Source organism: Saccostrea echinata, unplaced genomic scaffold (assembly GCF_033153115.1).
Source record: "Saccostrea echinata isolate AGI-Se365-2 ecotype Australia unplaced genomic scaffold, CSIRO_AGI_Sech_v1 ptg000054l, whole genome shotgun sequence".
NCBI lineage: Eukaryota > Metazoa > Mollusca > Bivalvia > Ostreida > Ostreidae > Saccostrea > Saccostrea echinata.
In genome coordinates, this window is record NW_026889803.1 from 11,473,459 (window position 1) to 11,500,000 (window position 26,542).

At 34.0% G+C, this 26,542-nt stretch overlaps 2 protein-coding genes across 2 annotated transcripts in view; one reads left to right on the top strand and one right to left on the bottom strand.

Annotated features, from left to right (window-relative positions):
- Positions 1 to 5,914: 5,914 nt before the first annotated feature.
- On the bottom strand, positions 5,915 to 13,642 carry LOC133172116 (large ribosomal subunit protein uL3m-like). The gene is made up of 9 exons (XM_061306929.1): positions 13,538 to 13,642; positions 12,874 to 13,137; positions 12,247 to 12,337; positions 11,835 to 11,963; positions 10,071 to 10,170; positions 7,983 to 8,043; positions 7,468 to 7,579; positions 6,408 to 6,485; positions 5,915 to 6,168 (listed from the first exon to the last, which is right to left on the bottom strand). The coding sequence occupies exons 1-9, from the start codon at positions 13,615 to 13,617 to the stop codon at positions 5,929 to 5,931; spliced, it is 1,155 nt and encodes a 384-aa protein (XP_061162913.1). The 5' UTR covers positions 13,618 to 13,642; the 3' UTR covers positions 5,915 to 5,928.
- A 1,061-nt stretch (positions 13,643 to 14,703) lies between these two features.
- LOC133172115 (T-cell immunomodulatory protein-like) overlaps positions 14,704 to 26,542 on the top strand; it is a 13,286-nt gene continuing 1,447 nt past the window's right edge. The window contains exons 1-17 of the mRNA XM_061306928.1: positions 14,704 to 14,905; positions 16,191 to 16,424; positions 17,340 to 17,397; positions 17,675 to 17,746; positions 17,925 to 18,031; positions 18,123 to 18,181; positions 20,332 to 20,425; positions 20,581 to 20,660; positions 21,195 to 21,361; positions 21,818 to 21,965; positions 22,194 to 22,299; positions 22,484 to 22,527; positions 22,874 to 22,952; positions 25,232 to 25,353; positions 25,517 to 25,599; positions 25,837 to 25,954; positions 26,178 to 26,542. The exon at positions 26,178 to 26,542 is cut by the window's right edge and continues 1,447 nt beyond it. Coding sequence (XP_061162912.1) covers positions 14,731 to 14,905; positions 16,191 to 16,424; positions 17,340 to 17,397; positions 17,675 to 17,746; positions 17,925 to 18,031; positions 18,123 to 18,181; positions 20,332 to 20,425; positions 20,581 to 20,660; positions 21,195 to 21,361; positions 21,818 to 21,965; positions 22,194 to 22,299; positions 22,484 to 22,527; positions 22,874 to 22,952; positions 25,232 to 25,353; positions 25,517 to 25,599; positions 25,837 to 25,954; positions 26,178 to 26,237 — 1,806 coding nt within the window. The 5' untranslated portion in view covers positions 14,704 to 14,730 and the 3' untranslated portion in view covers positions 26,238 to 26,542. The remainder of the gene's footprint in view (positions 14,906 to 16,190; positions 16,425 to 17,339; positions 17,398 to 17,674; positions 17,747 to 17,924; positions 18,032 to 18,122; positions 18,182 to 20,331; positions 20,426 to 20,580; positions 20,661 to 21,194; positions 21,362 to 21,817; positions 21,966 to 22,193; positions 22,300 to 22,483; positions 22,528 to 22,873; positions 22,953 to 25,231; positions 25,354 to 25,516; positions 25,600 to 25,836; positions 25,955 to 26,177) is intronic.

A 26,542-nucleotide genomic window follows, 5' to 3' on the forward strand; every position in this document is an offset into this window, starting at 1 on the left:
GGAAAAAGGGGGGGGGGGTGTAAAGTTGTTTTTAACATAGGATTATTAAGTCTCCCTGATTTTCAGAACTTCGCCCTAATTTGTTTTCATGGAAAAGCGAAGTCCCCCTGAAGTATGCGTTGGGGTTTGTTCTCGTCATGTATGAAAAATTCTACTATTAAAAAAAATTACTATTAAAAAAAATTAAAATAAACCCTAACCTGTCCAAACTCGAAAATCCTATTTCGGGAGGGGGGAGGATGTTGGACCTTTCTCTTATTGTTTAATATATTTTTTCATATCCTGAAATTTGCCACTGCTCGACTTTAAAGCAACAAAAAGGGGAGCAACCAGCATCTAATTGAAAAATTACTATAGCAAAATAACTTTACACAGAAAAATATGGGGATCGGGTCCCCTGCTTCCCTCCCATTTTCTACGGACCTGACCTGTAAAAAGCAATGCTTCACATGAATGAATTATTTAGATTTAGACCCAATATAATCCTTGGCAATTTCAATTGTATACGTATTTGGACTATCCAGAAAGCTACCGAAAACACTCCTAGTTAAGTATTAGTAATTCGCTGTGATGTTTATAATTCACAAATCACACAGTCTCATGGTCTTAGGAACCTGTGGCTACGGGGAGGGGTGTGTTTGCCCCCCTCCCCCCCCCCCGTAATTTTGCCGATTATATAATATACAATTGAAATCTAAGCTATTTTATTGATATTTCTCTCAAAAATTACTTCTGAACCCTTTTCGACTTAAGGAATTTGCCCACCCCCACTGAATATGTTTGGTAGCATGTGTTAGAAAAAAAAAACAACCAGTATTTATTTTTCACCTAATTTGATCCAAAAATATTTCTGATAATATAAGATGACAGGGCAGTTTTAGTTTTCATGTTACAATGAACCAAAAGACTTTGTTTATCATATCTTGAGAAATCACAGTAACTATTTGATTTTTGTGTTAATTTGATACTTCGGAAAAAAAAAAATCATTCCTTACTTTATCTATATTACACGATTTACACAGACGCGCTGTCTTTATAAATTTCGACTGGCTACGGATTCAAGTTTAACTTTACCGTTAAGCCCACCAGCAAATTTGTTTTCCTGTTATAATACATTTCACATGCAAAAACAACAATTTACATTATAAATACTTACAGAAAACTGCATTTCGTATCTTTATGAGCAATTCGCGTATTAAATTCTTCAGGATCAGTCATCATCGGTGAAATGTCTGGAAAATGACTACCCGCCATAATTCATCTACAGAATACTGTTCACGACCGGAAGTGTGTACAAATGCGACTTTTTAATTTGTACTTATTAATAAAATCAATTTTCGGGAATATTTTGGCCTCATAAGTAACTCAATATAACAAAAAAGATATATAATTACACTTTTCCCCCCTTTTAATGTTATTTTCTTAAATCCATGAGGATTCAGAGAGAGAGAGAGAGAGAGATTGCATATTTTAAATTACAAATGGTATTTGTTCAGTTATTGTCAATGTATATAAATGTATAATGATCCTGCAAAGTTAAAAATAGGTAATAATACTTTTATTTAAAAGGTTTTAATTTACATTACATTTCTTGTCCCCTTGATTATCAGCTGATTATATCATAAATACATATCATTGACACAGACAGCTATTAAATCTTGGAAATTTAGGGGTTTTTTTCAAAGGGACAGAAAGAGAAAAATAAATTGAAAAGCAAAATAAAATTTAAAAAGTCGAGAAAAAGGACAAACGAAAAATCTATTTCGAGGGAGGGGGGGGGGGGTTAAACTTTGACAGCAATCAAAATAGAAATAAAAGGCCAAACGCGAAAAACCTGTTTTGTGGGAGGAAGGCACTTTAAAATCAAACAACAACAACAACAACAGCAACAATAACAACAACAAAAAACATAAAGGAATGCAAGGTCTCCCGCTTTCCCTGACTAATTGCTTGGGGAATTAGAGTCAAACGTCCGGGTCACAAAGTCAAAATCATATTTCACTCATTGTGGTGCATTCGGAAAGGTCTTGTTACAGTTCCCTTTCCTTTTCATAGTCTGTTGAAAGGACGTCTCGTTGGTATATGTATACAGGTGGACCTGGCAATCGTTCAGTCTCATGAAGAAGGTTAATCGCATAAACTACAAAATTCACTAGATGCTGTGTGGAACGGATACCAGTAACACGATCGAGACTCTCGTTAAGGACCTATTTCTCGTGAACCATCTATAGTTCTATAGCTTAGACCCCTTTTTCAAGTCTAAAGAACCCGACTTTATAAACAAAGGCACATTCAACATTCAGTGAACAATATGCTTCCTCCAATCGAACGCCACTGATCTACATTTTTCTTATCGTTTAATTTTTGGTTCGACTGCTTTTTTACAAGTATCATCACAAGTCTCAGAGATTTTTTTTACTGCATAATCAAATGAAATGATTTCTAACAAAACTACTTATCGTTTACTTGCAGAACTCTCTGCCCCCTCCGATTACAATCCCGAGGCAATTGATGTGAGCACGCTCATGACCGCACGCTTTTCCTGTGCTCTATATACCTTTTCGTTTTGACCTCTTTGATTCCCACTTCCGTTTGAAAGTGAGCAGTGTAAAATTTCTGTTGCTTTGTCTTCCTCGCTTGCTACTCAAACATTTTTGTGACAAAATTTTGTAGCACGCTTAATTTACACTTACAGCTATTGACTAAAACTCGAATTTTAAGCATCTTTTCACAAATTTTGAATCGGTTGATTAATAATCTTTGTATCTTCGTACTTTATTGCACGATGGCTGAAAAGTGAATTTTCTTTTCCAGTTTTGTTTTCAATCTGGCTTTCTATAAAAAAAACATTGGTCATTACTACTATTTAATTTCATGAGTTCTCAGGCGATGATTTTTTATTTTGAAAAGGGGGGGGGGGGTAGGAGAAAAAATGTGTTTGGCATTATGTGTATACATTTACAAACCACAGGGGTTTGAAATAAGAATGTTTAAAGTACATAAAAAAAGCACTGGCTGAATGAAGAAACTGTAGATTTACAATTCTATTGTCTGTCCCACTTCCTGCATCAAATTAATATATAAATATCTGGGCTTTCAAAACAGGTATGATCAATAGATCATCCTCCCCCCCCCCCCCCATTTCTGCTTTTATAGGAATCCTCAAGTTAAACACTAGTACACGCAGCATCGTTTTTTTTTTCAAACAAAAACCAAAAATCAAACAAACAAACAAAAATAAAAAACAAACAAAAATAAAACAACACCACACACATACGCACACACACAAAAAAAACCAACCAACCAACCAAACATGCATATTCATTACCATAGGTAATGCACATGTGAAAAAAATATGAGAGCCCTGTCTCTTCTGGAGCAAAAGTTAGAGTCTAAGTTAAAATTTTTGATAAGCAGGTCAAACTCAAGGTCATTAAGTCAAAACTGATAGCTTTTTCCCTGAAATGTGTTGTCATAGGTAATGTACATCTAAAATATGAAAATCCTATCTTCTCTCATTCAAAAGTTATTACAAATGTAAAATAAATTTGTAAAAGACCGTAGGTTAAACTTTAAAGTCAAAAAAACCCAGAGAACATTTAGAAAGGTCTTGAAACAGCCCTATCTTTTCTGATTCAAAAGTTATCGGCAAAAACTTCAAGGTCACGGAGTCAAAAATCTTAGTAACATTGGAAACGTCTTGTCATAGGTATGTGAAATATGAAAGCTTCCTGTATTTTGATTGGCTAGCTCTAAAAAAAATTGTTTTAAAATTAGGACTACTGCATAACCACAAGCACTTGTTTCTGTAATGAAGGTTACTAGTAATTGCCCTTAAAAAAACCTAGAAATATTTCGTGAACATCACAATGATAAGATAAAAACTGGAAGACAATAAAGACATCAAAAGGAGAAGAGGTCTACAGTAGACTGGTTTTAGCTAAGTGGGAATGGTGTTCAGGAAAAGGGGGATACAGGTGACCTATAGTCTGTTTTATATTAAATATATGTAAATCAGATAAAGCAATATGATGCCATCCTTTAATCCTGTAAATTTTGCTATATTAAAATAAGTAACCATAAAAGCATGTATAACCTCTGTCCACGCATTGTTACGTCAACTTAATATTCTGACGTCATAATTAAGAGATCACGAGTTACCATTGTTGTCAACTGAATGACCAGCGACATGATTGTTACCATGCATTCAGTTTTCCTGTCTGCTCAGTGGACTTACAAATGGGTATCAACGAAAATTCAAGGTATTTGTATCAAAATTTTAACGCCGCGCCACCTCACGCGCGGATCTAGAATCAAAATGGCGGCCGTACCGGTAAAGTGCATTCTATCCATATTTACATTTGCCAATGCCTTTCCTTACATGGCAATACAAATCAAACTGACATTCAATTTTCAAATTTATTTACAAAATTAACAGAAGGGGAATTAATATCTTTAAAGAACTAAAAACCGTTGAAGAAACTGAAGACATGGCACCATGCGAGTACAGAAGAAAATGCTGTTCCACTATCAACCCCAGGGGCCACCAATAGCACTGCTGTCGCACCTCAGGCCCTCCTTCCCCCGACACCTACTGTGGATTCCGGCGAGGATTCTTGTAAAGAACGTTATCCAGCTACAGATGCATACGACCAATTTCTGGATAATGCGTTGCCTTGTTTTCTTTTCCTATTCCATGTGAAAATTTGCCTAAAAATTAAAAAATTCTTTATATTCTTTAAAAATGGAGAAGTTACAGAAAGTCTTATGGAGACCATGTAAAGATCCCTGAATAATTAATGTAACCCCACACAGACAGAATTTTTTTTATTGTTGCACATCGCAATGAATGCACCGGGACAGCTAACCAATCTCAAAGAAAACCTGTAACATTCATCTGCAGAGATTTTTGATGCCCCGTTTAGCCTTGTCTGAAAAGTTGCTGGTCAAAATTGCGCAGTTCACTTAGGGAAATTGCCAGGTGTTTCCTACCGAAAGTTAATGGACGTTTTGCACAACCCATTTATACCAGTTGGCAGTCCCTTGGTTTGGTCTTAACGTGGAAGTGTTCGATGTTCACAAGAGGTTACTGACAAATGCTTTGTAACAATCACCATTTTGCGACTAATCTTTTTTTTCTCTCTATGCCAATTTTCAAATTTTGTCTTAAAAATTTTTTAAGAGAAAATTGTTGGACCTGACTGTGTTTTTTTCTCTTTCTTCTGCTATATGCAATATGTACAGTGTATTGAATGAAGAAATATCTAATACTACCATGATATAATTTACTCTCTTTGGTACGAAGACATTCAAAAATATTTTTAAATATAATAAATTATGCACATGTATTTATTATTACTAATTAATTATACTATTTTGAATAATTTGATGTTACAGGGACTACATTTCAAGACCCTGGACATTTGATCTTGTCCTCTGTGTACTCAAATCGGTTTCAACTAATATATGAACAGTGAATAATTTGGGAGGCGACACAGTTAGCCTAGATTTAAAAACAAATCCACAACCATATGTATATGTTCCAATATTAAAGGTCTATGGTGACTGAATGGCATGTCTATTATGATTGAATGGTGTTTCAGATATTTATCATATCCACCTCAATAGAAGTTGGAAGCTGTGTGCATACTTGTATATTTTGAAAACCTCATACTGTACACGAATTGATGCAAAAAAATGAGACACAGTCTGAGTTCTCTACAGCAATTCCTAGTCAAATTTTTGAGATAAATGTAAAAATAATGAACATTTTATAAATTCTACACTACAATTTTTTTTTCTTTAAATACCATGTATAATTATTTTGCATCTAATTCAATATTCTAAGAAATGTGAGCTGTGAAAAACTGCCAAACTTTATTTATGAAATAAAAACAAAAGCAACACCTCCTAATACATGTTATTTATTTATTCTTTATTAAACGATATAGTAGGGTCTATGAAATCATAAAGGTCCTTGGAAATAATTTCACTAGGTAATTCCTTGGCTGACTCCTCAAACCTGGTGGGGCAGATTGGGGGATTTTTCAGCATTTCATTCCTCCTGTTTCTTAGTGAAGTGTCCATCACTCTTACATAACAGTGATCTGGACCAGGAACTATCCCCTTCACATAAATCACATCATATTTTGTGTCCATCCTCACAATCTATGAAAATAGAAAATGACCACATTTTGTCAAAAAGCAAGGGCCAAAAGATACCTTATTTTTTTTTATATATTAATGTACAATGTATATACACATGTATTACATGTATTGTCTTGCTGATATTATACTCTTTCATATACTAATGTGGTAATTTTAAAAGAATATACCAAAAAATAATTCTAAATTGTCAAACACAGATACTTGAATTCCTATGACGACATCCAGCATATAAGTTTTACCTTAAGCCCCTTCTGTGTGTTCCAATCCATTCCCATGTGACCTGCCATTTTCTTACCCGGTCTCACTCCAGCTTGTGACTGAAAACATATAGGTATATACCATCAAACTAATACAAAATTTCAAACATTTTTACGCCATGTCCTGAATATGGTCAAGCCAAATAGTGTTTGTCATGTCTGTTTTCTGTCTTGTCCTTCCATCTGTCTGTCCATCACACTTGGGGTCCAGTTCAGTTTTGAAGACACTGTTCACAATATTTTTTAAAATCAAATTCTGATACATTTTTTCCAACCTTGACCTTCCCTGTGACCTTGACCTTCCTATTCCCTATTTTGTGTTTAGCTCAGTTTCAAAACTCACACACTGACACATTGGTGGAAGCTTATTCAACTGTTTCAGAATTGTCTGAACTTTACCTCCCCTATGACCTTGACCTGTCTATTACTTAATTGGCACTTAGCATTGATTAGATGAAACTGTTCATTACATTTTCATCAAAACTCATACATTGATACTGGTGTACTATTGAACTGTTTCAAAATTTTTTGACTTTGACTTTCATTATGACAAAAACCCCACTGTTAACTTTTTGGCATTTATCTTTAGTTAGTTTCAAAGAAACTGTTTGAGATATTTTCATCAAACTGCATACAAAGATACAAATTTATAAGAGTATTTCAAATGTGTCATAATTTTCTGACCTTCACTTTTCCTTGGACACAAATTGGTAAGAGCAATTAAAGTGTGTACCTTAACTTTCCCCATGACCTTGAATTTCACATTTTTTCCTCATGTTGTCCTTAGTTCATCTTGTTAAATTTAATAAAGGATTACTTCAGAAACCTCCATAGATCGATTAATCTCTAAGAGCATTTTTTCCATACATAGATTTTCAAAAAAATGAGAAAATAAACTTGAAAACTTAACACAATGAGACCTTATTTAGCTGTTAGATAAAAGATAATGGACATATTTCTAGTTAGTTTTAGTATGTATCAGTTTTGTATATCAAATTGAAGCAAACAGGATTTTACAATAATAGTGATCCCTGTTACTGACCCTTCCTCCACCCATGGCTCCTGCCTTGCGGTAGTTTTTTCCACCTCTGTGAGAAGCACTTTGACCCTTGAACCCCCACCTCTTCACCACACCTTGAAATGCATGTCCAATTCTAAAACAATTATAACAAAATATAGCCAACATTTAAGCATCAAAGTTGCATATCAGTGAAGATTCCTTATTTCCTTTCATACATAAACAACATAATCTTTTGTGTAGTAAAGATTTTTTTTTTTTTTCATTTGGACCCAATCTTTAAAATGTTACTCTTTTCACCATGAAACATAGTATTGTGTTTAGATATTAGTTGAACTTTGGTATCTCAAACACCATTATCTCAAACACCATGGATACAGCTGTAAGTCAAAAGTGATATGGAAGTCTAAACCACTTACGGTATTCTCTAAGTATTTCAGCCCCGATATCTGGAATCCTTGGATATCTCGAAGTTTTTTCTCAGTCCCATTGACTTTGAAATAATGAAGTTTGACTATATAATTAGTACATGTACTTACGTTTTAGCACTACAGTCCACATAATCATCAACCCTAAAATGATCTGCTCTAAGTCTGGTACCTGTTGAAAAAGTAAAGTAATTGTCCTTGATTAAAAAGTCCTGTGAAATGATACAGTAACTTCTCTACAATACTGAATACCATCAAGACTTATATATGTATGTGTACTATTTCTGATAATAGTCTGGGACATCTGGTTAAGAAACCAATTTAATGTCCATCTTAGTAGCCAATCACTCTTTAACTTACTGGTGCTCTACATGGAGTCGGTAAGACCCACCAAAAATACAGACATAGGTAGGTCTGAAAAAACATTAACTAGCCTACAAAGTTTGATGTCAATTGTTGTCGGTAAAGCAGAAAACCATATTTGTACCATGGCCATCCGACATAGCTATAAGGCTTGTCTATGATTAAGCACTAAAATGTAAGCAATATTTAAATACCAATGACATACCAACTTGATGATTTTTTGATAATATACCACTTTTCTTTGAAGTGGAGCATAAAATATTCCAGATGAGACACATCATCTCATTGTAAAATCAATTTTGATACTACAAAACCTTAGAGATTGACACTCATCAAGAAAATAAAGCTTAATTTCAACACCTAATAAGTATGGTTGCAGAACTGACCAGCTCCATAACTTAATCGAGAACATACATTTCTTGCATAATATTCAAAGCAAAAATCCTAGAGTGCATCTCAAAGATTCACCAAAATCATAAAATGGACCAGGGAGTGTTTATGATTAAGTAGAAAAAGACTTGATCTAGTACATGCATTTAGCCTGGGCTCCTTATGCAGACAGAGTTTATAATCATGTAGAAAATGGCTTGATCTAAAAGTACATGTATTTATAAGCCTGAGCCCCTTATGCTGACAGATTTTATAATTAAGTAAAAAACAAGATGTGTTTGTGAAACACTGATGTCCCCGTATGGCAGCTTATGGCGAAGGTTAAAGTTTCTCAAATGCAAGTCAAAATCCAGGCCAAAAGACAAAAAAAATGTTGGTACCCAAAGAAAGGTCTTGTCTCAAGGAATATACCTGTGAAATTTGAAAGCCCTAGCTGCAACTGTTAAAAAGTTATGGTGAAGGTTAAAGTTTTTTAAAAGTAAGTAAAACGTCAAGGTCAAAGTTGTTGGTATCCAAAGGAAGGTCTTGTCACAAGGATTACATATATGTATGAAAGCCCTAGCACCAACCATTCAAAAATTATGGCGAAGGTTAAAGTTTTTCGAAAGTAGGTCAAACTCTTATGTCAAGGTCGAAGTGGTTGGTATCCAAAGGAAGGTGATGTCACAAGGATTACATATGTGAGGTATGAAAGCCCTAGCATCAACCATTTAAAAGTTATGGCCAAGGTTAAAGATTTTCAAAAGTAGGTCAAACTCATTCAAAAAAAAGTCTTGTCACAAGGATTACTTCTGTGAAGTATGAAAGCCCTAGCTCCAACCGTTCAAAAGTTATGGCCAAGGTTAAAGTTTTACAAAAGTAGGTCAAACTCCTAGGTCAAGGTCAAAGGGTCAAAGAGGTTGATATCCAGAGGAAGGTCTTGTTACAAGGAATACACATGTGAAGTTTGAAACCCCAAGCACCAACTGTTCAAAAGTTATGGCCAAGGTTAAAGTCTCATAAAATTTTGCAAAAGTGGGTCAAACTCCAAGGTCAAATTTGATGGTACCCAAAGAAAGGTCTTGTCACAAGGAATACACATGTGAAATATGAAAGTCTTAGCTCTAACCAATCAAAAGTTATGTGCAAGGTTAAAGTTGACAACAGACAGACAGACACACAGATAAACAGACAAACAGATAAACAGACAAACAGACAGACAGGACAAAAACAATATACCCCTGGAATCTTTCGATCCGGGGGCATAAAAAAAGCCTGATGCAAAATAATTTAGCCTTTACCACTTATGCATACAGTGAGTCAGTGATGCCAGTACAAGTGGAAATAGCATAAGCTCTACACGACTTTGTCACTATATTTTGTCTAGGAGTTAATAAGGTACTGAGATTAATATCAAATTAAAATTTTGTATGTAATATATGTTCTGATATACATGTAGTATTATACCTGGAGCAATTCTGCATTCTGGTGATACCAAAAATCTGGTTAATTTTCTCTTAGGAGCAACCCCAGCCTCCAGGAATAAGTGATTGTACTCTTTGGTGAACTAAAGAAAAGACATTCAAACACTTTATTAAAACTTATCCCAGTTTTTTTGCATTTTAAGAAAAAGTGATCATACTTGTAAATGTATTCCAAAAATATCTAGATATCTATGGAAAAATAACATCATATTATTTTAATTAGAAACGTATACTAGATCATAATTATGGAATAGATTGAAAATTTCACATTGTCGAGATTAACTTTATCGTCTACACATACTCTAAAGGTTTTAAGCATTGTTTGGTAAACCATAGGTCATAGATTGATACCAGCACTATATTTTTATTGTTTTCTCAATAATTTTCCACTAACATAGCAATTTTTGTTGTGCTTGAAGCCTCAATCATTTTTATTTTAAAGTTTTCAAAAACCAGCTTATAATCAATATCAAATCTATCTTAATCTTTTCATTCAGAATGATTTTATTAGATTATTAAATATTTCAACATAGACTTATATACTAACAAGATGTGTTTGTGAAACACTGATGTCCCCGTATGGCAGCTTATGGCGAAGGTTAAAGTTTCTCAAATGCAAGTCAAAATCCAGGCCAAAAGATAAAAAATGTTAAATTTGAAAGCCCTAGCTGCAACTGTTCAAAAGTTATGGCAAAGGTTAATATTTTTTTAAAGTAAGTAAAACATCACCGGTCAAGGTCAAAGTTGTTGGTATCCAAAGGAAGGTCTTGTCACAAGGATTAGATATGTGAAGTATGAAAGCCCTAGCTCTAACCGTTCAAAAGTTATGGCCAAGGTTAAAGTTTTTCAAAAGTAGGTCAAACTCCTAGGTCAAGGTCAAAGGGTCAAAGAGGTTGATATCCAGAGGAAGGTATTGTTACAAGGAATACACATGTGAAGTTTGAAACCCCAAGCACCAACTGTTCAGAAGTTATGGCCAAGGTTAAAGTCTCATAAAATTTTGCAAAAGTGGGTCAAACTCCAAGGTCAAGGTTAAAAGGTCAAATATGATGGTACCCAAAGAAAGGTCTTGTCACAAGGAATACACATGTGAAATATGAAAGTCATAGCTCCAACCAATCAAAAGTTATGGGCAAGGTTAAAGTTGACAACAGACAGACAGACAAACAGACAAATGGATAAACAGACAAACAGACAGACAGGACAAAAACAATATACCCCCGGGATCTTTCAATCTGGGGGCATAAAAACTAAAAATTTTCAAGAAATTTTCCCCCTCATACATGTAATGAACTGAATGGGAATGTAAAAAATGAGAATCTCGTAATGTCTTCTTTATCTGTTATTCATTTATAAAAATATAAACATCACTCTTTGATATCAAGCATTTACAATACCTATATTTTATACACACTGTTTGAAATTAAATTATTACATTTAATGTATCGATAAGCACAATGCAGGAATTATTGGTTCTTTCCCTAAGAAAAGATGAGTATCTACATTAAATCTACTTTTTGCCTCTTTTGTATACATGTATATATTTATGAACCAATTGTTTTATTATTATATAATATTGTTAATAGATTCAATTGTTATGAAGCTCAATTCTCCAAATAACCAAATATTCCACTAAAATTTATTATTCTTGCTGAAAAGTTACTGCTTTGGATGACCAGGAATTTTGTGAATTGTTTTTGTGTGCTTGTGGGAATAATTAAATACCGGTAACATAAATAGTAATTACCAGCAGAGGACTACATGAGAGAGCACCGACCACGACAGATCCTACATCTCGTGGGAACCAGGGATGGTATCCTTGTGTTTTCTGGAACTCTTCTGGGGGTGTATATCTTATCACATGGTTGTCTATTACCTGACAAAATATGCTATAATTATCATCATTTCTAATTTTCCTGTTAGACTTCTAGTGTGCATCTACGTATTATCATATCATTTTAAACTTGCCAAGGGCAGAAAAAACTATTTCAAGCAAGTTTTTTTTTATTGAAGGAATTAAGAACAAAAAAGTTTATTTTGCAGAAAAATAAGAAAATTCTTGGTCTCAGAATGATTAAAATTTGAATAGTCTACTTTTAAATCACCTGTTTGTATATTTGGTACATCGTAGAAGGGCAGAACATACATTTTATACAAACCTGTAAAACAGTACACATGACTTTTTTGCCTTCCTTGTTCCACTGTGGTATTAAGCCAAGCTTAACTGCCAATAAACCTGTTCTTTTTGTGCTGTAAAATTATTTAGAGATACAAACATAAATTGTCTTACTTCATATGTCATTTTGACATCAATTATTTGAAAGTTACTGGAAGTTACTTTCTTTTAAGTTTGACAAACTACCACTGTTTTGATATCAATAAGAAAGTCATGAATTTTCTCTTTTTCAGATCCCTCCCCCCTCCCTTAACATTTTTAATCCATAAGCTCTATTTTCTTAACTCATCAAGTTTTTAGCTGAGGTTTTTAAATTTTAGCTAAGTAAGACAATAGACAGACAATGTACAAATCAATACTCAAAATATTAACTCAAGTTTAAAATACAGGATATTTACAGATTTAGCTTTTCTCAATGAAATATGGAGATAATGGGCAGTTTTCAAGCTCAAAGTCCATTAAAACAATACAAATCGGGAACAGAGCAAACACGGACCTCTAAAGACATCAGAGGTGGGATCAGGTGCCATGGAGGAGTGAGCATCCCCTGCTGACTGGTAATAATATAATGTGAATCTAAGCATTTACATAGTCAAATTATGGAACTTACTCAAACTTCCACTGAAAATCCTCTCCTGCACTTTGTTGAAGACTAGCAAGAATATTATCTGTCAGTCCCTTCTTTTCTAGGTACTCTTCTCTGATTGGAGAATTTTTCACATTGGCTACATCCTCCCATACTTTTTCCCGCAGGTCTGTCAGATTTTCATCTGTTATTCCATAGGTCCTGGGCACACTTTTACGAGGCACAAACCATGGCGCTGGTTTCCTTGTTCTCTTTCTGTATCGCTTTTGTTCATGATTAACTAAAATTCTGCAAAATTAAAATCAGTATAATCTAAACATTATCTCTTGAAGTTTCCCTTCCATGCCTAATGTTTAACAAATTTAACACCTGTCTTTTTAAAATTAAAAAACAAAACAAAACAAAAAACGTCTGTTTATCTGCATTTCCAACATGACACTTTTCTTCAGTTGTCATTAAGACATATAAAACATTTTTATGAGTAATTGGAGGTATGCGTTGTAATGCTAATTGGAATAAGTTAAAATTGTTCTTTTCGTCTATATCACCGAAATTGGAATGACAGAAAGAGAAAATTCGAACTAACTAAAAGCAAAATAATGTCATTTATTAATAAATCGAGATGCGTTCAATCTTTCCAATTTTATTTTACTACTCAGCTACAATACAACTACTCTGTGTTCATTACCTGCTACAACACGTTGTTTCTTTCAGTAAAAGACCTTGTAAACATAATGATCCTGAAAGTTTACATATCAAGCTCGCCATGCCTCTGTCCTGATGTTTGCGACATTAACACGGGAGATTTCTGTCATAAAGATATTGCATAAGAATTGTTTATTTTGAGAAAATTTAAATATAACAAATTTAAGCGTATGATAAAAAAACCGACCTATTAACGGGATTTCTTTCATCAATTTAGCACTGGTTCTCTGCCCTTGATTCCAGTCGCTGCCGCTAGGAATTACAAGGACAGGTAACCACCGCCGCCATGACAGTGGAAAATCTCACTGCTTTGTCGCGCATAGCAATTGCGCATTCTAAAAATAAATAGCATCCATGCTTGCGGAGAAGAATGTTAGGTGGATCCAGTGATCTAAATAACATAGATAACAACACGTAGCATATCTAAATTGAAGAATAAAACAATGAAAAACGTGGGAAATATTTAAATAACATGACAGTGACTGTATTGACTGAGTATATAGTTTACAAATGTCACAATGAACCCGAGAATGTTCCAATAGTGTTAACATTGCGATCCTGACTCATAAACACATAAATATACAGTGATTTATGGAGTATGGAGAGGCGAGTTAAAAGCTATCATTCCGTGTAAACTTGAAAACATAAATAAAGTTAAAGAACATCTAGTGTCGTAGTGGAATCAATGTTTAACATACCAATGGGTGAATGGCAAATATGCAAGTTAAAAATTATAGATTTGAGTTATTTAAATAAGGCATATGATATCGCTTGCCAATGATTTTTAAGGCAGCACTTCGTAACGGTTTTAGATGGTTAAAATCCGTCTACTTTCTTTGTTAACAGCAGTATGGAGTGCAGAAAGAAGGTTTGTTTATAACAGCACTATGGATTTACGCTAGTTTAAATATAGATTTTTATCATCATTGTTGTTTCCTGTGACGCGATAAAATGGCAGTGGTTACCTGTCGTTGGTTTTTTAGGGCGCTCGCGCCCGTTAACCAATGTCAGGGTACCAGTCTATCATCAATTCAATGTTGCAATATTTTTGAGAAACTTTTTGGCAAACCCTTCATCAAAGTCCCTTAAAAGTTTGTTCCAAGGAACTTTTCCTTTAAGTCTTAAAAAAGAAAAGTTACATTGACATTTCATATGACACTGACAACAAATTGAACAATGAAGTTGAGGAAACAAATTATCCCTTTTATCTTTATTTTTCACAGCTGTTTTTCGAATTCTCTTCACGACATAACTACATCAGTTTTTGGAACAGAGGTCCAAGGAAAGTTAGCAGCCTTTGGTGACTTTAATGCTGATAAACATACAGATATATTCGTCTTGTCGGATGATGGTAAAGAAACAAGTTAAATTGAACATTGGGTTAAAATTCATACATCAGCTTGAAATATTTTAAAAACAAATATAACTTGGGGTTTCTAAACAGCTGTTACCCTTACTGACTGTCAATTTATGACCAACAGGAGGAAGTCCACTCATAACCTACAACGTACAAATTGACTCCTAGTTTTCTGTGAGGAAAAGTCATGTTGAAACCTGGGCAAAATTTTAATTGTTATGTGCCTGGTATCAGGTTATGAGTTGAATTTTGGAAGAACTGTTACAATAAACTTTCTGTTGTAAGTCAAATGAAAAAGTGAAGATAATGAACAGTTATTGATCTCAAACCAAGTCTTATCTTGAACTTCATGGGGGCAAGAAGAAAACATAAAGATATCTGAGGATTCAAGATGTTGAGGTTGAATACATGAAAATAATTGTTTTAACTTTCAACTCACTTTGACTAATCAAAGGTATTTGAGAAATTGATTTTTGAGGTACTGAAGCTCCGCTGTACTTCCAGAAGAATTTGGGAAGATATTGAGCTTACGAGTAAATACCTTAAAAAGTTGTTTTGACTTTTAATTCATTTTGACTCATTGATGGTATTTGAGATCATTGATATTTGACAGGGTTCGACACTAACGTTAGTCCGTTAGTCTCAGACTAATACATTTTCATTCGGACTAATAAAATATGTGGCTAATTAGTCCGAACGGACCAATAAAAATTTCTGTAAAACAAAATGAATAAATTACCCATGTCCGATTCTCGACAACTTAAACTGGAAAACCCCACGTGTATTGTTAGATTTCTAGCTTTTGGCGGGTAGTTACGCAATACCGGGTCAATTCAGCGCTTAATTTTTCGACTGATCGGTATGAAGTATAAGGTTTTAGCGATTATGATTTAGTATGACACTTTTAAGAAAGATATTGGACGTTTTGGATGTAATGTTAAGGGAAAAAAACAAGATCGGGAATACGATCGTACTTGCTGATTACGAGATTTCAGTGAATCCGTGGAATAATATATTTCACGTAAATACTTTATTTATTTCAAAAAATAATACGTATATTAATTGTCACGTTAAATTAATGTTAAAAAACAATGATGTTTCTTTTTTTTGACGGACTAATAAAATCGCATGCGGACTAGTAAAAGTGATGAAGCACTAGTCCGGCTGGACTAAAGCCTTAAAAAGTTAGTGTCGAACCCTGTTTGAGATACTGAACTTCAACTGTATATCCAGAAGAATTAGGGAACTCTTACCTGTAGTTGTATATTTTCTATTTCAGGTAAAACCCTCAAACTGTTCTCTGCTACCTCTGATAGAACTTCCTCTGAGTTTAAATTTGAGGAGAAAGTGTTGCTCAAAACTAAATCAGATGTCGTAATAACAAATGTTGTGCCAGCAGATTTTAATGGAGATACACAAATGGACTTATTTTTAACGATGCAGAATGTACAGGCTTCATCTCTTGCAGTGAATGGTTGTGTGTACTGGGGATCCCCCAGTAAAGGAAATATAGGTATGAAAGAATGACATGCTAATGATCTATGTAATTCAAGAAGATTCACTGTCAAAGATTATAGACCTGCAAAACTAGTTTCATGTTTTGTATTGTAAGTTTATGTCAATCAGGTTCAACTGCTCACTTGATATTTATAGGTTATTCATAGAATATCGGAAAATATTCCCGCCCAAGGTCTTTGTGCGGTAAAGAAGACCGAGTTTGCGAGGTTCTCATCTGTGCAAAGACCTGATATTCAGTCAATAACTTTTTTTATTACATATTTTAATACTACCAGTTTAGTTTTGAGGGTTGAGGAATCATATATTTCTATTTAATTGTCATAATTTATTATAAATGTTTTTCTATGGCTGTCTTGTTATCCATGGATGATTTTTTTTCATTGCAGGCAATTGCAATATATAATTACTAGTATGCAAGTAAAAAGCTGACCACTTTTATTTTTATCTATGTCATTAATGATGCTATAACAGGCGACATATGTAACTTCAAACCTATAGTTATTTTTGGGGATCCATGTTTGTGGGCAAATAAAATTTTACTGGTTCACAGGGACGTAACGTCATGGGTATTTCATATAAACAGGAGGGTTGTCCCTATAAGAATTGAAATAGCAGGGGGCATTACAAAAGTATTAGGGGGTCTGGGGTTCCTCCCCTAACAGGGGGTTGAAGGGAAATACCAAAGTAACCGGGGGATTATATCATTATAGGCAGGGAAATTCCTCGGGTCTTAGGGAAAACCCTGATACAGGAGATACAATAAAATGAAACATGGACAATTTGTGGCCTGGGATGTAAATTCATGGGTAAGGGTGCCCCCGAAATCTGCAAACATTGGTCCCCCATGAACAATGATGATTCGACAGCATATTCTGTGATCCATGAAATTACTACATTATTTTTCCTTTAGATGAAAATGATAAGCTGTGCATCAGTGGCGAACTCAAGGACCAACCTTTTATACTGGAGTAAGTTAAAGTTCTAGAATCTAAGTTAAAAGCAAAAGCTTTAAGCATTATTAAAATGACTAAGTTTAAAGATTCCATTATAATGAGAATATGAGAGCTATGATATTTAAACAATCCTTTTCTGAGTGTACTGGTAAAACTATAAAAACCATAGAAGAAAAAAAAAACCCTACTTTTTAGTTTCATTATTCATTATTATTAGCCTCATTATGAATTCTGTTGTTACTTATTATTTTTTTTTTGTGATATTGATCTCTGAACTTCTTCATTGTCATAGTGTTAATGGAGACATGATTCCTGATCTAGTTGGAGAAAAATCCCAGGGTCCACGCTTTTACTGGATCTTTCAGTAAGTATTTTATAGCAACATACCAGTGCACAAATTTATATTTTCTATATATTTTAAGTTTGGTGTGTAGCAGTACCTAAACAATGTAGAATGTTTCTTCCAGAATTGCTTAATGAATTTTCAAAATCTGGTTATTTTCATTCAGAGTGTAAATTAATGTACGTTTGTGTCCCTGCAGTCAGAATGTAAAGAATTACACTGAAGAGGCTGTTCCTGGAAACCCCCCAGCATTATCCCACCCAACAGCAGGGGCATTTGTTGACATTGATAATAATTTAGTGGCAGGTAAGGGCACAAGAAAAGATAAGATGTATTGAAATATGTAATTTGAAAAGCTTAATGTTGATTGTAATTTCAAAATATTGATATTTTACAGACCTCTGTGTGATGTCAGAATTGGGTGGTAAAAGACAGCTGGAAGTATGGATGAATAAGGTGTGTAATATGGATGTCTGTCTGTTTAGCTGTCAGTCTGTTTTTAGCTCACCTAAATGAAGTTGGGGAAGCTTATGTAATACGCTTGGCACTGGCTTAGGTGTTGGTATTGGCATCCCAGTTTCTGGAGCAGATTTCTTTTCAAGTACATGTACTTTTATGGCCTAAATTGATCAGGAATGCATGGATGATGCTTCTAGTATGTTTCATTGTACTGGTCAGGTTTGAAATGCTGCATTTTCAGCCAAAGAATGTCCAGGTTAATGTTTTTGGAACAGTTTAAAGTTTTTGGAGCAAGTCTCATTTCCAAGTAACTATAAGCCCTATATCGATCAAACTTGCATGAATGAAGAATTAGGATCCCCCCTTTCCACTTTCATTTTGCTTCCACAACTTGCACTTTATGAGTTGCTTCCCATTCTGAACATCTACCCTTCATTACAAACATTTGAAATTGATTAAGACACACACAAAATATTTTAATTGTCTGATTCATTCATGTATTTTTTTTAAAGCAAGAATTTATTGAACTAGCAATCTAGTACCGGTATGCTTTAATCAGAGACATAACATTTATGTTTCTGCTTTAATTCATTGTGATCAACATTTCAATTGACCTACTCGAGAAAAATAATGACACTGATTTGGCATGTCTTAAGAAATCACATAGAAGGTATACACAGTATTAGTTATGTAGACACATAGAGGGGTAATACGGAAATATATGGGGTCCTTGAAAAAATGCAAGGACCCCATATATTTCTGTATTACCCTTCTAAGTGTCTACGTAATGAATTTATCCTGTCAAAGATTTTTCAATACACATGTAGATCTAGTTCATTTCCTCTGAGTTAGGCAAACTGTTCCATAACAATTAACATTGTGATGTCGTTTGGTGCTTATGTGACGTCAGTCATTAGGCTCCTGTAAACAAATATAATCTCTGGATAGTATGGCATGTGGAGGGGGCATATTGATTTGATGTGTGGTGGGTAGGTCACATGGAGGGGGCATATTGATTTGATGTGTAGTAGGTAGGTGTCACAAGGAGGGGGCATATTGATTTGATGTGTGGTGGGTAGGTCACGTGGAGGGGCACATTAACAATGTAATGTGGGTAGGCAGCATAGCATGGTTGAATACAGTATTATCCTTAACCAATGATATTTCAAGATTTTTATCAGAGGCAGGATAAGCCAGTATGGTTCCCTTAGGCTCTATACCTGCTTCAGTGAAGCTCCACCTTTCTACATACTGTAAGCCCTATGCTGACCAAACTTGCCTAGATGTTATATTTACTGATGACACTACCAGACTTGCTTTGGATGCTGGATCTGGCCTACATTTTCCAGTTGAGTGAGCAGCTTAAAGTTTTTGGAACAGGTTCATTTTGAGTACAAGTTCAAGCCCTGTCTTTACCTACATGGATGATGCTTCTAGAGATGCACTATATCAGACTTGCTTCAGGTGCTGGATTTAGACCTATATTTTCTGGATGAATGAGCTGGTTGTAGTTTTTGGAGCAGTAGTTCATTCCAGTTTAATTTTAAGCCCTTCCTAGGGCAAACTTGCATAGATGATATATCTAGGGATATTTACTACCAGACTTGCTTTGGAGGCTGGATCTGTCTACATTTTCCAGATGAGTGACTAGATTGAGTTTTTTGAGGAGGTCCATTACCAAGAAACTATAATGCCTACTTGGATCAAACTAGCATGGAATGCACACTACAAGTCTTGCTTGGATGTTTGATCTGACCTATATTTTCTGGATGAGTGACCTAGTTAAAGTTTTTCAAGTAACCCAAGTAACTGCAAACCCTACCTGGACTAAATTTGCATAAATGTTGCATCTATGGATGTACACTACTAGATTATTTGTTTAGTCTGAGACTTTGCCACACTTAAAGATAACATTCATGGAGGTGAGCTCTGTAATCTTTGACTGAGTACCTTCATTTTCTTCTTTGTAAAACATTTAGATGCAATTGACGCATTCAACAAAATGTTACATTTTCTGAAACACATAATTCTAAATGCTAAAACTAAGATCAGAAGTTGCATGGATCACATTCTGATAATTGATTGCTTTTCAGTCGCTGTAGAGAGTTTTTGAGACAGAGTATAATTTCACTTTTCCTCTATTACAGAATGGCCATTTAGTTTGGAGTCAAAACATGTCAATGGATATTTTTGACAAAAAAATCATAGGACAACCAGTTTTTGCTGATTTTGGGAATCAAGGTTAATTCTTTTTAGATAAACTGATGTAAAGCATTTCTCTTTTATTCAGCATACAATTTTCATCTGCATTTTATACAGTATATAATTATTTTCAATGCTGTATGTTTTATAAGCTACATGTGATACAGTTAACGTATTATTTAAATGTATTTTAGACTCCCACATAGATACACTACTGCCTGTGTGTGATGATGATATGTGTTCCAAGAGCTCTATATATTATTTTGCTGAAACAGTAAGTATACAGTTAAACTTGATATACAGTCAAACCTCGTTATCTTGAACTCGATGGGACCGAGAAAAAACTTTTAGATATCCGAGGGTTTGAGATATCCAGGGTAAAATACTTAAGAAATATGTGGTTAGGACTTCCCAATCACTTCGACATATCCACGGTATTCGAGATATCTGTGTTCGAGATACCGAAGTTCAACTGTATTACATTTTACTAGTACATGCACAGATTCTGATGTGAAACAAAATACTTATTGTGATTTCTTTGTACTGATACTTTTTGCATAACAGTCATACGCAGAACTACATGTATATGTACTTTCATTTTAGCAAATACATATATAGCTGCATAGCTATAACTATTTACTTGAGTTCAGTGAAGATTTTTTTTATAGCTATCCAAAAGTTGATCAAAGATTTCTCTGACAACTGGGCTAGAGGCCTGCAGTTATGTCATGTGCATTATCCTGTATTTCAGTGTAAAAAAGACATTATTTTCTTTATATATTAATGAAATGAGTTTACGATCTTTCAGTGGGAAAAGATGCCAGTAACTTTCAAAGCTGGAAACCAGGAGTGGGGATTTGTCCCTCCCAATAAGGGTGTGGGTGGAGTCCCCATTACGCTAAGGACAGGAGATTTTAACTTGGACGGATTTCAGGATATGCTGGCTGTTTTACAAACTCCAGACAACAAAGGAGGGTACAGACAACTTCAGCTTTGTTATTTGATATGTGAATTTAATTTTAATTATAGCAATATATTGTAGAATCACTTATCTTCACGGGGTCACTTTTTTCGTGTCGAGGAAAAAAAATTGATTTTATGGTTGAAGAAGTGAATGGCGATTTGAAGTTTGAAATTTTTTATATTTTAAGTCTCAGTCTGAACATTCTGAGTTACTTTTATTAGTTTTAATTCTATGAAAAGAGATGTTTCTACATTAATGAGCTTAATTACAATGAGTGAAGTTAAATTGGCAGGATATATACATACATGTATGCATTCAGTAACATTTTTATTGAAATTATTGAAAGGTCTAGTAGCACATGAATTGATAAGCAAAACAGTTATTGTACAGTTTCCAGTTTGCAGTGATTTTTCATTTCTGTTTATTACAACTGTCTCTTCAGTAAATACTTACTGGTATATCTACAGGAACATCACAAAGGCTTATATCCTACAGAACGTGCCCTGTACTGGCTGTAATGGCCTGGGTAGGACGTTTAACATCAGATGGGACTTGTCACTTCAACCTAACACTGATCTAGCTGTGTACCCAGCATTCTTTGACTACAAAGAAAATGTTAGTACTTTCATTAGTGCATATTTACCCTGTTTTGCATGCTCATAGATTGTGACATAAATATTCACTACAATTTTTAAAATGCAGTGCAAGAAAAAAAATGTCATATTTTCAAAAGTAAAACATGCTCTTTGGTTTGGATAGAAAGAAAATATGTACAAGTGCTGTATCATTGGAAAGAAACATAAGAGTGTGTAGTACATGTGTATCAACTGATAATTCTTTCAGGGTATCTTGGATGTTGTTTTGACAAGTTACAGCCAGGACAAAAAATTTCATACACATTTATTGGAGCAAGACTTTTCAGAAGATGCTAATTTCCTCAAAATCATGGGTAAATTTAAAAACTTAAAGTTTGCTGCATTTTGAATATAAACTGGACTAAATTCTTTGTTGATTGTGTATTGCATAAGTCATGCTAAATTTGAATATTTTTTTGCAATTTTGCACTGGGTACTTATGACTTAAACTTTAAGCAAATAAATCATATTTAATACACAGATATTTTTATTTTGTAGTTGTGAGTGGGTTATGTTTTAATAATTGTCCAAATGACAGAGAGGTATGCACTTTCATGAACTATTTGCATTATATAGTATATTGATACAGTAAAACATGCTTATAGCAAAGTGCCAGAAATTGACACTTTAACTTCATTATAAACATAATGAATCATTATATACATAAAGTTCACAATACTTTTTAGAATCACGGGGAATGAAAATCACTTCGCTGTAAATTCATTATAAGCGTGTTTGCTATAAGCATAGTACAATACAAGGTGAAATAATTCAAAGTCTTAATGAAAAATCATTTGGAAACTGTGATTGGCTGAATTTGAATTCTCTATCAAATCAATATGAAAAAAGTAAGAAGAGAGCTCATTTATATCTGTTCTTTTTTTCTAGCCATATGGAGTAAATCAGTATGGACCTGTTGTTAAATACACCACTCAGAATGTGGATGGAAATACCATCTCTGGAATAGGTATAGTACATTTTTATTGTTGATATATGTTCTCTTTTTGTAGTGTGGTAAAATTTAGAATTAAAATAATTAATCAAGTTAGCAGGATGTGACTTAAATTTCATTCCGGTTATCAGTTCCATAATCCTGTCCTTCAGGGGCTATCCCAGAAAATACTAAATTCCCTCCCCCTACTGCAGCATATTTTAAGTTTGCAGAGATTAATTTTCAAGAGTTAAAGTAAATTTAAAAAAAAAAAGGACTTTTAATTAGATGTTTCTTGTTAATGAACTTAGTAGATTGAAAAAAATATGCCAATTGTTTTCCTTAGAATTTTTTTTTAGAGTGACTTTCATATACTTTCGGTATTTGCATTACGGGATCTGTAGCATTATGGTCAAAGACTAAAATATATTAAAACCATAATGCTACAGTTCTGCAGCTACCACCTGGTCAGATAAGAAACATTTTACAAATATATACATTCTCACATATTCTGTAGAATAATAAAATACAATATACATGTACATAAGTTCAAATATAGATAGAAGTTACTACTCAGGTAATATAAACTACCGGTAGAGTGTTCCATGAATGCAAATCTCGCCTGCTACAGCATCATTAAAAATATAAATATATTCTAAGGGTTGTCCACTATTTATACCCCCGCTCTGAAGGAAAGGGGGGTATACTGTTTTACCCTTGTTTGTCTGTCTTTGTGTCTGTCTGTCCATAACAAATTTTTCGTCACAGTTTTCTCAGCAACTACTCATCACAGATGCTTGAAATTTTAGTACACACTTTGTTGAGGCATGCCATATGGTGGGATTCATTTCTGTATGAATCCGATGTCAACTTCCTGTTTGTCCGTGCATCTGTCCGTACCATACATAACAAATTTTGGTTGCAGTTTTCTCAGCAACAACTGATTGCAGATGCTTGAAATTTTAGCACATTCTTTGTTTAGGCATACCATATGGTGGGATTAATTTTTGTATGAATCCGATGTTAACTTCCTGTTTATCCATGCCTCTGTCCGTACCATACAGTCGCAGTTTTCTCAGCAACAACTGATTGCAGATGCTTGAAATTTCAGCACATTTTTTGTTTAGGCATGCCATATAGTGGGATTAATTTTTGTTTGAATCCGATGTCAACTTCCTGTTTATCCATGCGTCTGTCTGTACCATACATGACAAATTTTGGTCGCAGTTTTCTCAGCAACTACTGATTGCAGATGCTTGAAATTTTAGCACACTCTTTGTGTAGGCATGCCATATAGTGGGGATCATTATGTTCGAATCCGATGTCAACTTCCTGTTTATCTGTGCATCTGTCCGTACCATACATGACAAATTTTGGTTGCAGTTTTCTCAGCAACTACTGATTCAGATGATTGAAATTTTAGCACACTCTTTGTTTAGGCATGCAATATAATGGGATTCATTTTTGTACAAATCTGATGTCAACTTCTTCATCCTTGTGTCTGTCCATAACTGAACTTGTGAACTTCTGAACACATCAAAGCGGGGGTATTACTAGTGAGCATTGGCTCACAGACTTCTTGTTATTTTAGAGTTCTTGCATTTGCCTACAAAGTAAAAAAAAACCATCTGCCAGTAGTAAGACTGTGATAGAATTATCATTAAATGTGACAGTCAAAGGGAAACCCTCAATGCTAAAATGAATAATGAAAATGAAATTATTAGAAATAGTTAATTTTTATTCATTTTTTTTATGTGTTTCCCTCAGATTAGTAACTAGAAGGAGATTTCAGTCTGTCTTTACAATAATTGTCAGTCTAGAATTTTATTTGAAGTACAATCCATTTTGTTATTTTGATCCTGATGTATTTTCGTAGTAGTGATTAAATTTCAGTTTATGTGGTACATGTAACTGTATATCATACAGTTTAAAAGTACAATGTCTTGAGCTCATTAACATGTAATATATAAATGCTAGTTATAGATGCCCTGCTTCTTAAAATTCAAAAGGCATGTTGAATTAAGCGTTCAGAATATTTTTGAAAAATAGGTCAAAGGTCAAGTCAATTGAACTGTATCTCTGGTATTTTTCATAATGTCTTATGACAACATTGCACATGTTAAATAGCACAGACTTGCCTCACAAATGTTGAAAATGATACTGTATATTGGCACTATGAATTATTTTGAAAAGTAGGTCAAGGATTAAATTCAAAGGTCATGAGATCGTTAACCCTGGTATTATACAAAAGTCATAGAGCCAAGCAGCATATGAGCAAAATGTCAAATCCATATTTCTTCTCATTTTCCTCACAGCTACACAGCTATCTCAGTCAGCCTACACACCATTACAGCTTCCATTCACAATATTCGGACTGGGACAAACTCCAAACTTTGTTGACAAAATAGAGGTTGGAATACCTAACCCACCTGGAACAGTAAGTGATTGTGAAGTTTTATTTTCCAAATATGTAAGAAAAAGAGAAACACTCAACTTATACCTGTAGTTCAGTAACAACATAGAATTGTTTTTCAGACCACTGTATTCATTTCATAATTTGTAGTTGTATATACAACCTGGTATCATCATTATTTTTCTAGAGTATACGACAAAGATCATGGGCGTCTATAATTCCAAACTCCCAGCTGATTATCATTCCTTATCCTAACAATAAACCAAGCAGGTAGGAGGCTTCTTCCTTCAGAAATAAATCAAGATAGCAAGGTTTCTGTTTTATAGGCTAATTAATGGCAATTATTTATGGTTTATAATATTATTTATTGTGACAGACAAATTTATCAAACCTGGATATGATGAAGTTATTAAATGTATTATGTTAACGTTTATAAGAATTGCTACCTAGAAGGAACAAAGAAATGATGAAATAATAAAATATATTTTTTCCCATTATCTTTAACAGTTGGAAGAACAAGCTATTCGTGACCCCCAGTCGTATGGTCATGTTGACCGGGGCTACTTTACTTGGGACGTGTGGTTTTATTGCTGGACTTGTAGGAATACTGCACTGGAGAGAAAAGGTAAACTTGGGTGTACAAAAATAGCAACCTTTCTGTATTTAAGCTTATCTCAAATTGAATCAAATTCTGGTATTTGTCATTTAGCTGAAAATACTGTAAAATACATTGTATGTTGCTTTCTGTCAAAAAAGATCCAACAGTTTGAAATAGGGCTTCTCACTAAATATAATTTATACAAGTATTTGTTGATTATGTGTTTGAACAAAATTATATAATTCTTTAGGTTGAAGATAAAAAGGAGAAATTGCAAGAGGCACATAAGTTTCATTTTGATGCAATGTGAGGAATGAAAGACAGGTATTCTAACATCAGAAGCTGCATAATATAATGTCAATTACAGGTTACTAACCTGTCAATCTCAGTCATCCAAAGGGCAATCTCTCATCTGTGATATAAGTGCAATCTTTTTGTTGATCTCTGTTTATGTTTTTTTTTTTTTGGTTCTGTATGTGTGTGTGTGTGTTTTGTTTTTATTTTTAAGAAATAAGAATTTTCTGTGGGTAAAACAGATTTATTGGAATCATGATTCATAATGCCTTAATAATGTACACCCCCCCTTCAATAAAGAAAAAGTTAGTCCTTGTTTAT

Excerpts from the sequence above, each read along its gene's own strand:
- LOC133172116 (XM_061306929.1), bottom strand. The coding sequence starts at position 13,617 with ATGGCGAGCTTGATATGTAAACTTTCAGGATCATTATGTTTACAAGGT. Across the intron at positions 12,338-12,873 it reads GATTTTCAGTGGAAGTTTGA|CACAAAAAGAACAGGTTTAT; the intron begins GTAAGTTCCATA and ends ATAATTTTACAG. Across the intron at positions 10,171-11,834 it reads TCTCATGTAGTCCTCTGCTG|TTCACCAAAGAGTACAATCA; the intron begins GTAATTACTATT and ends TCTTTTCTTTAG.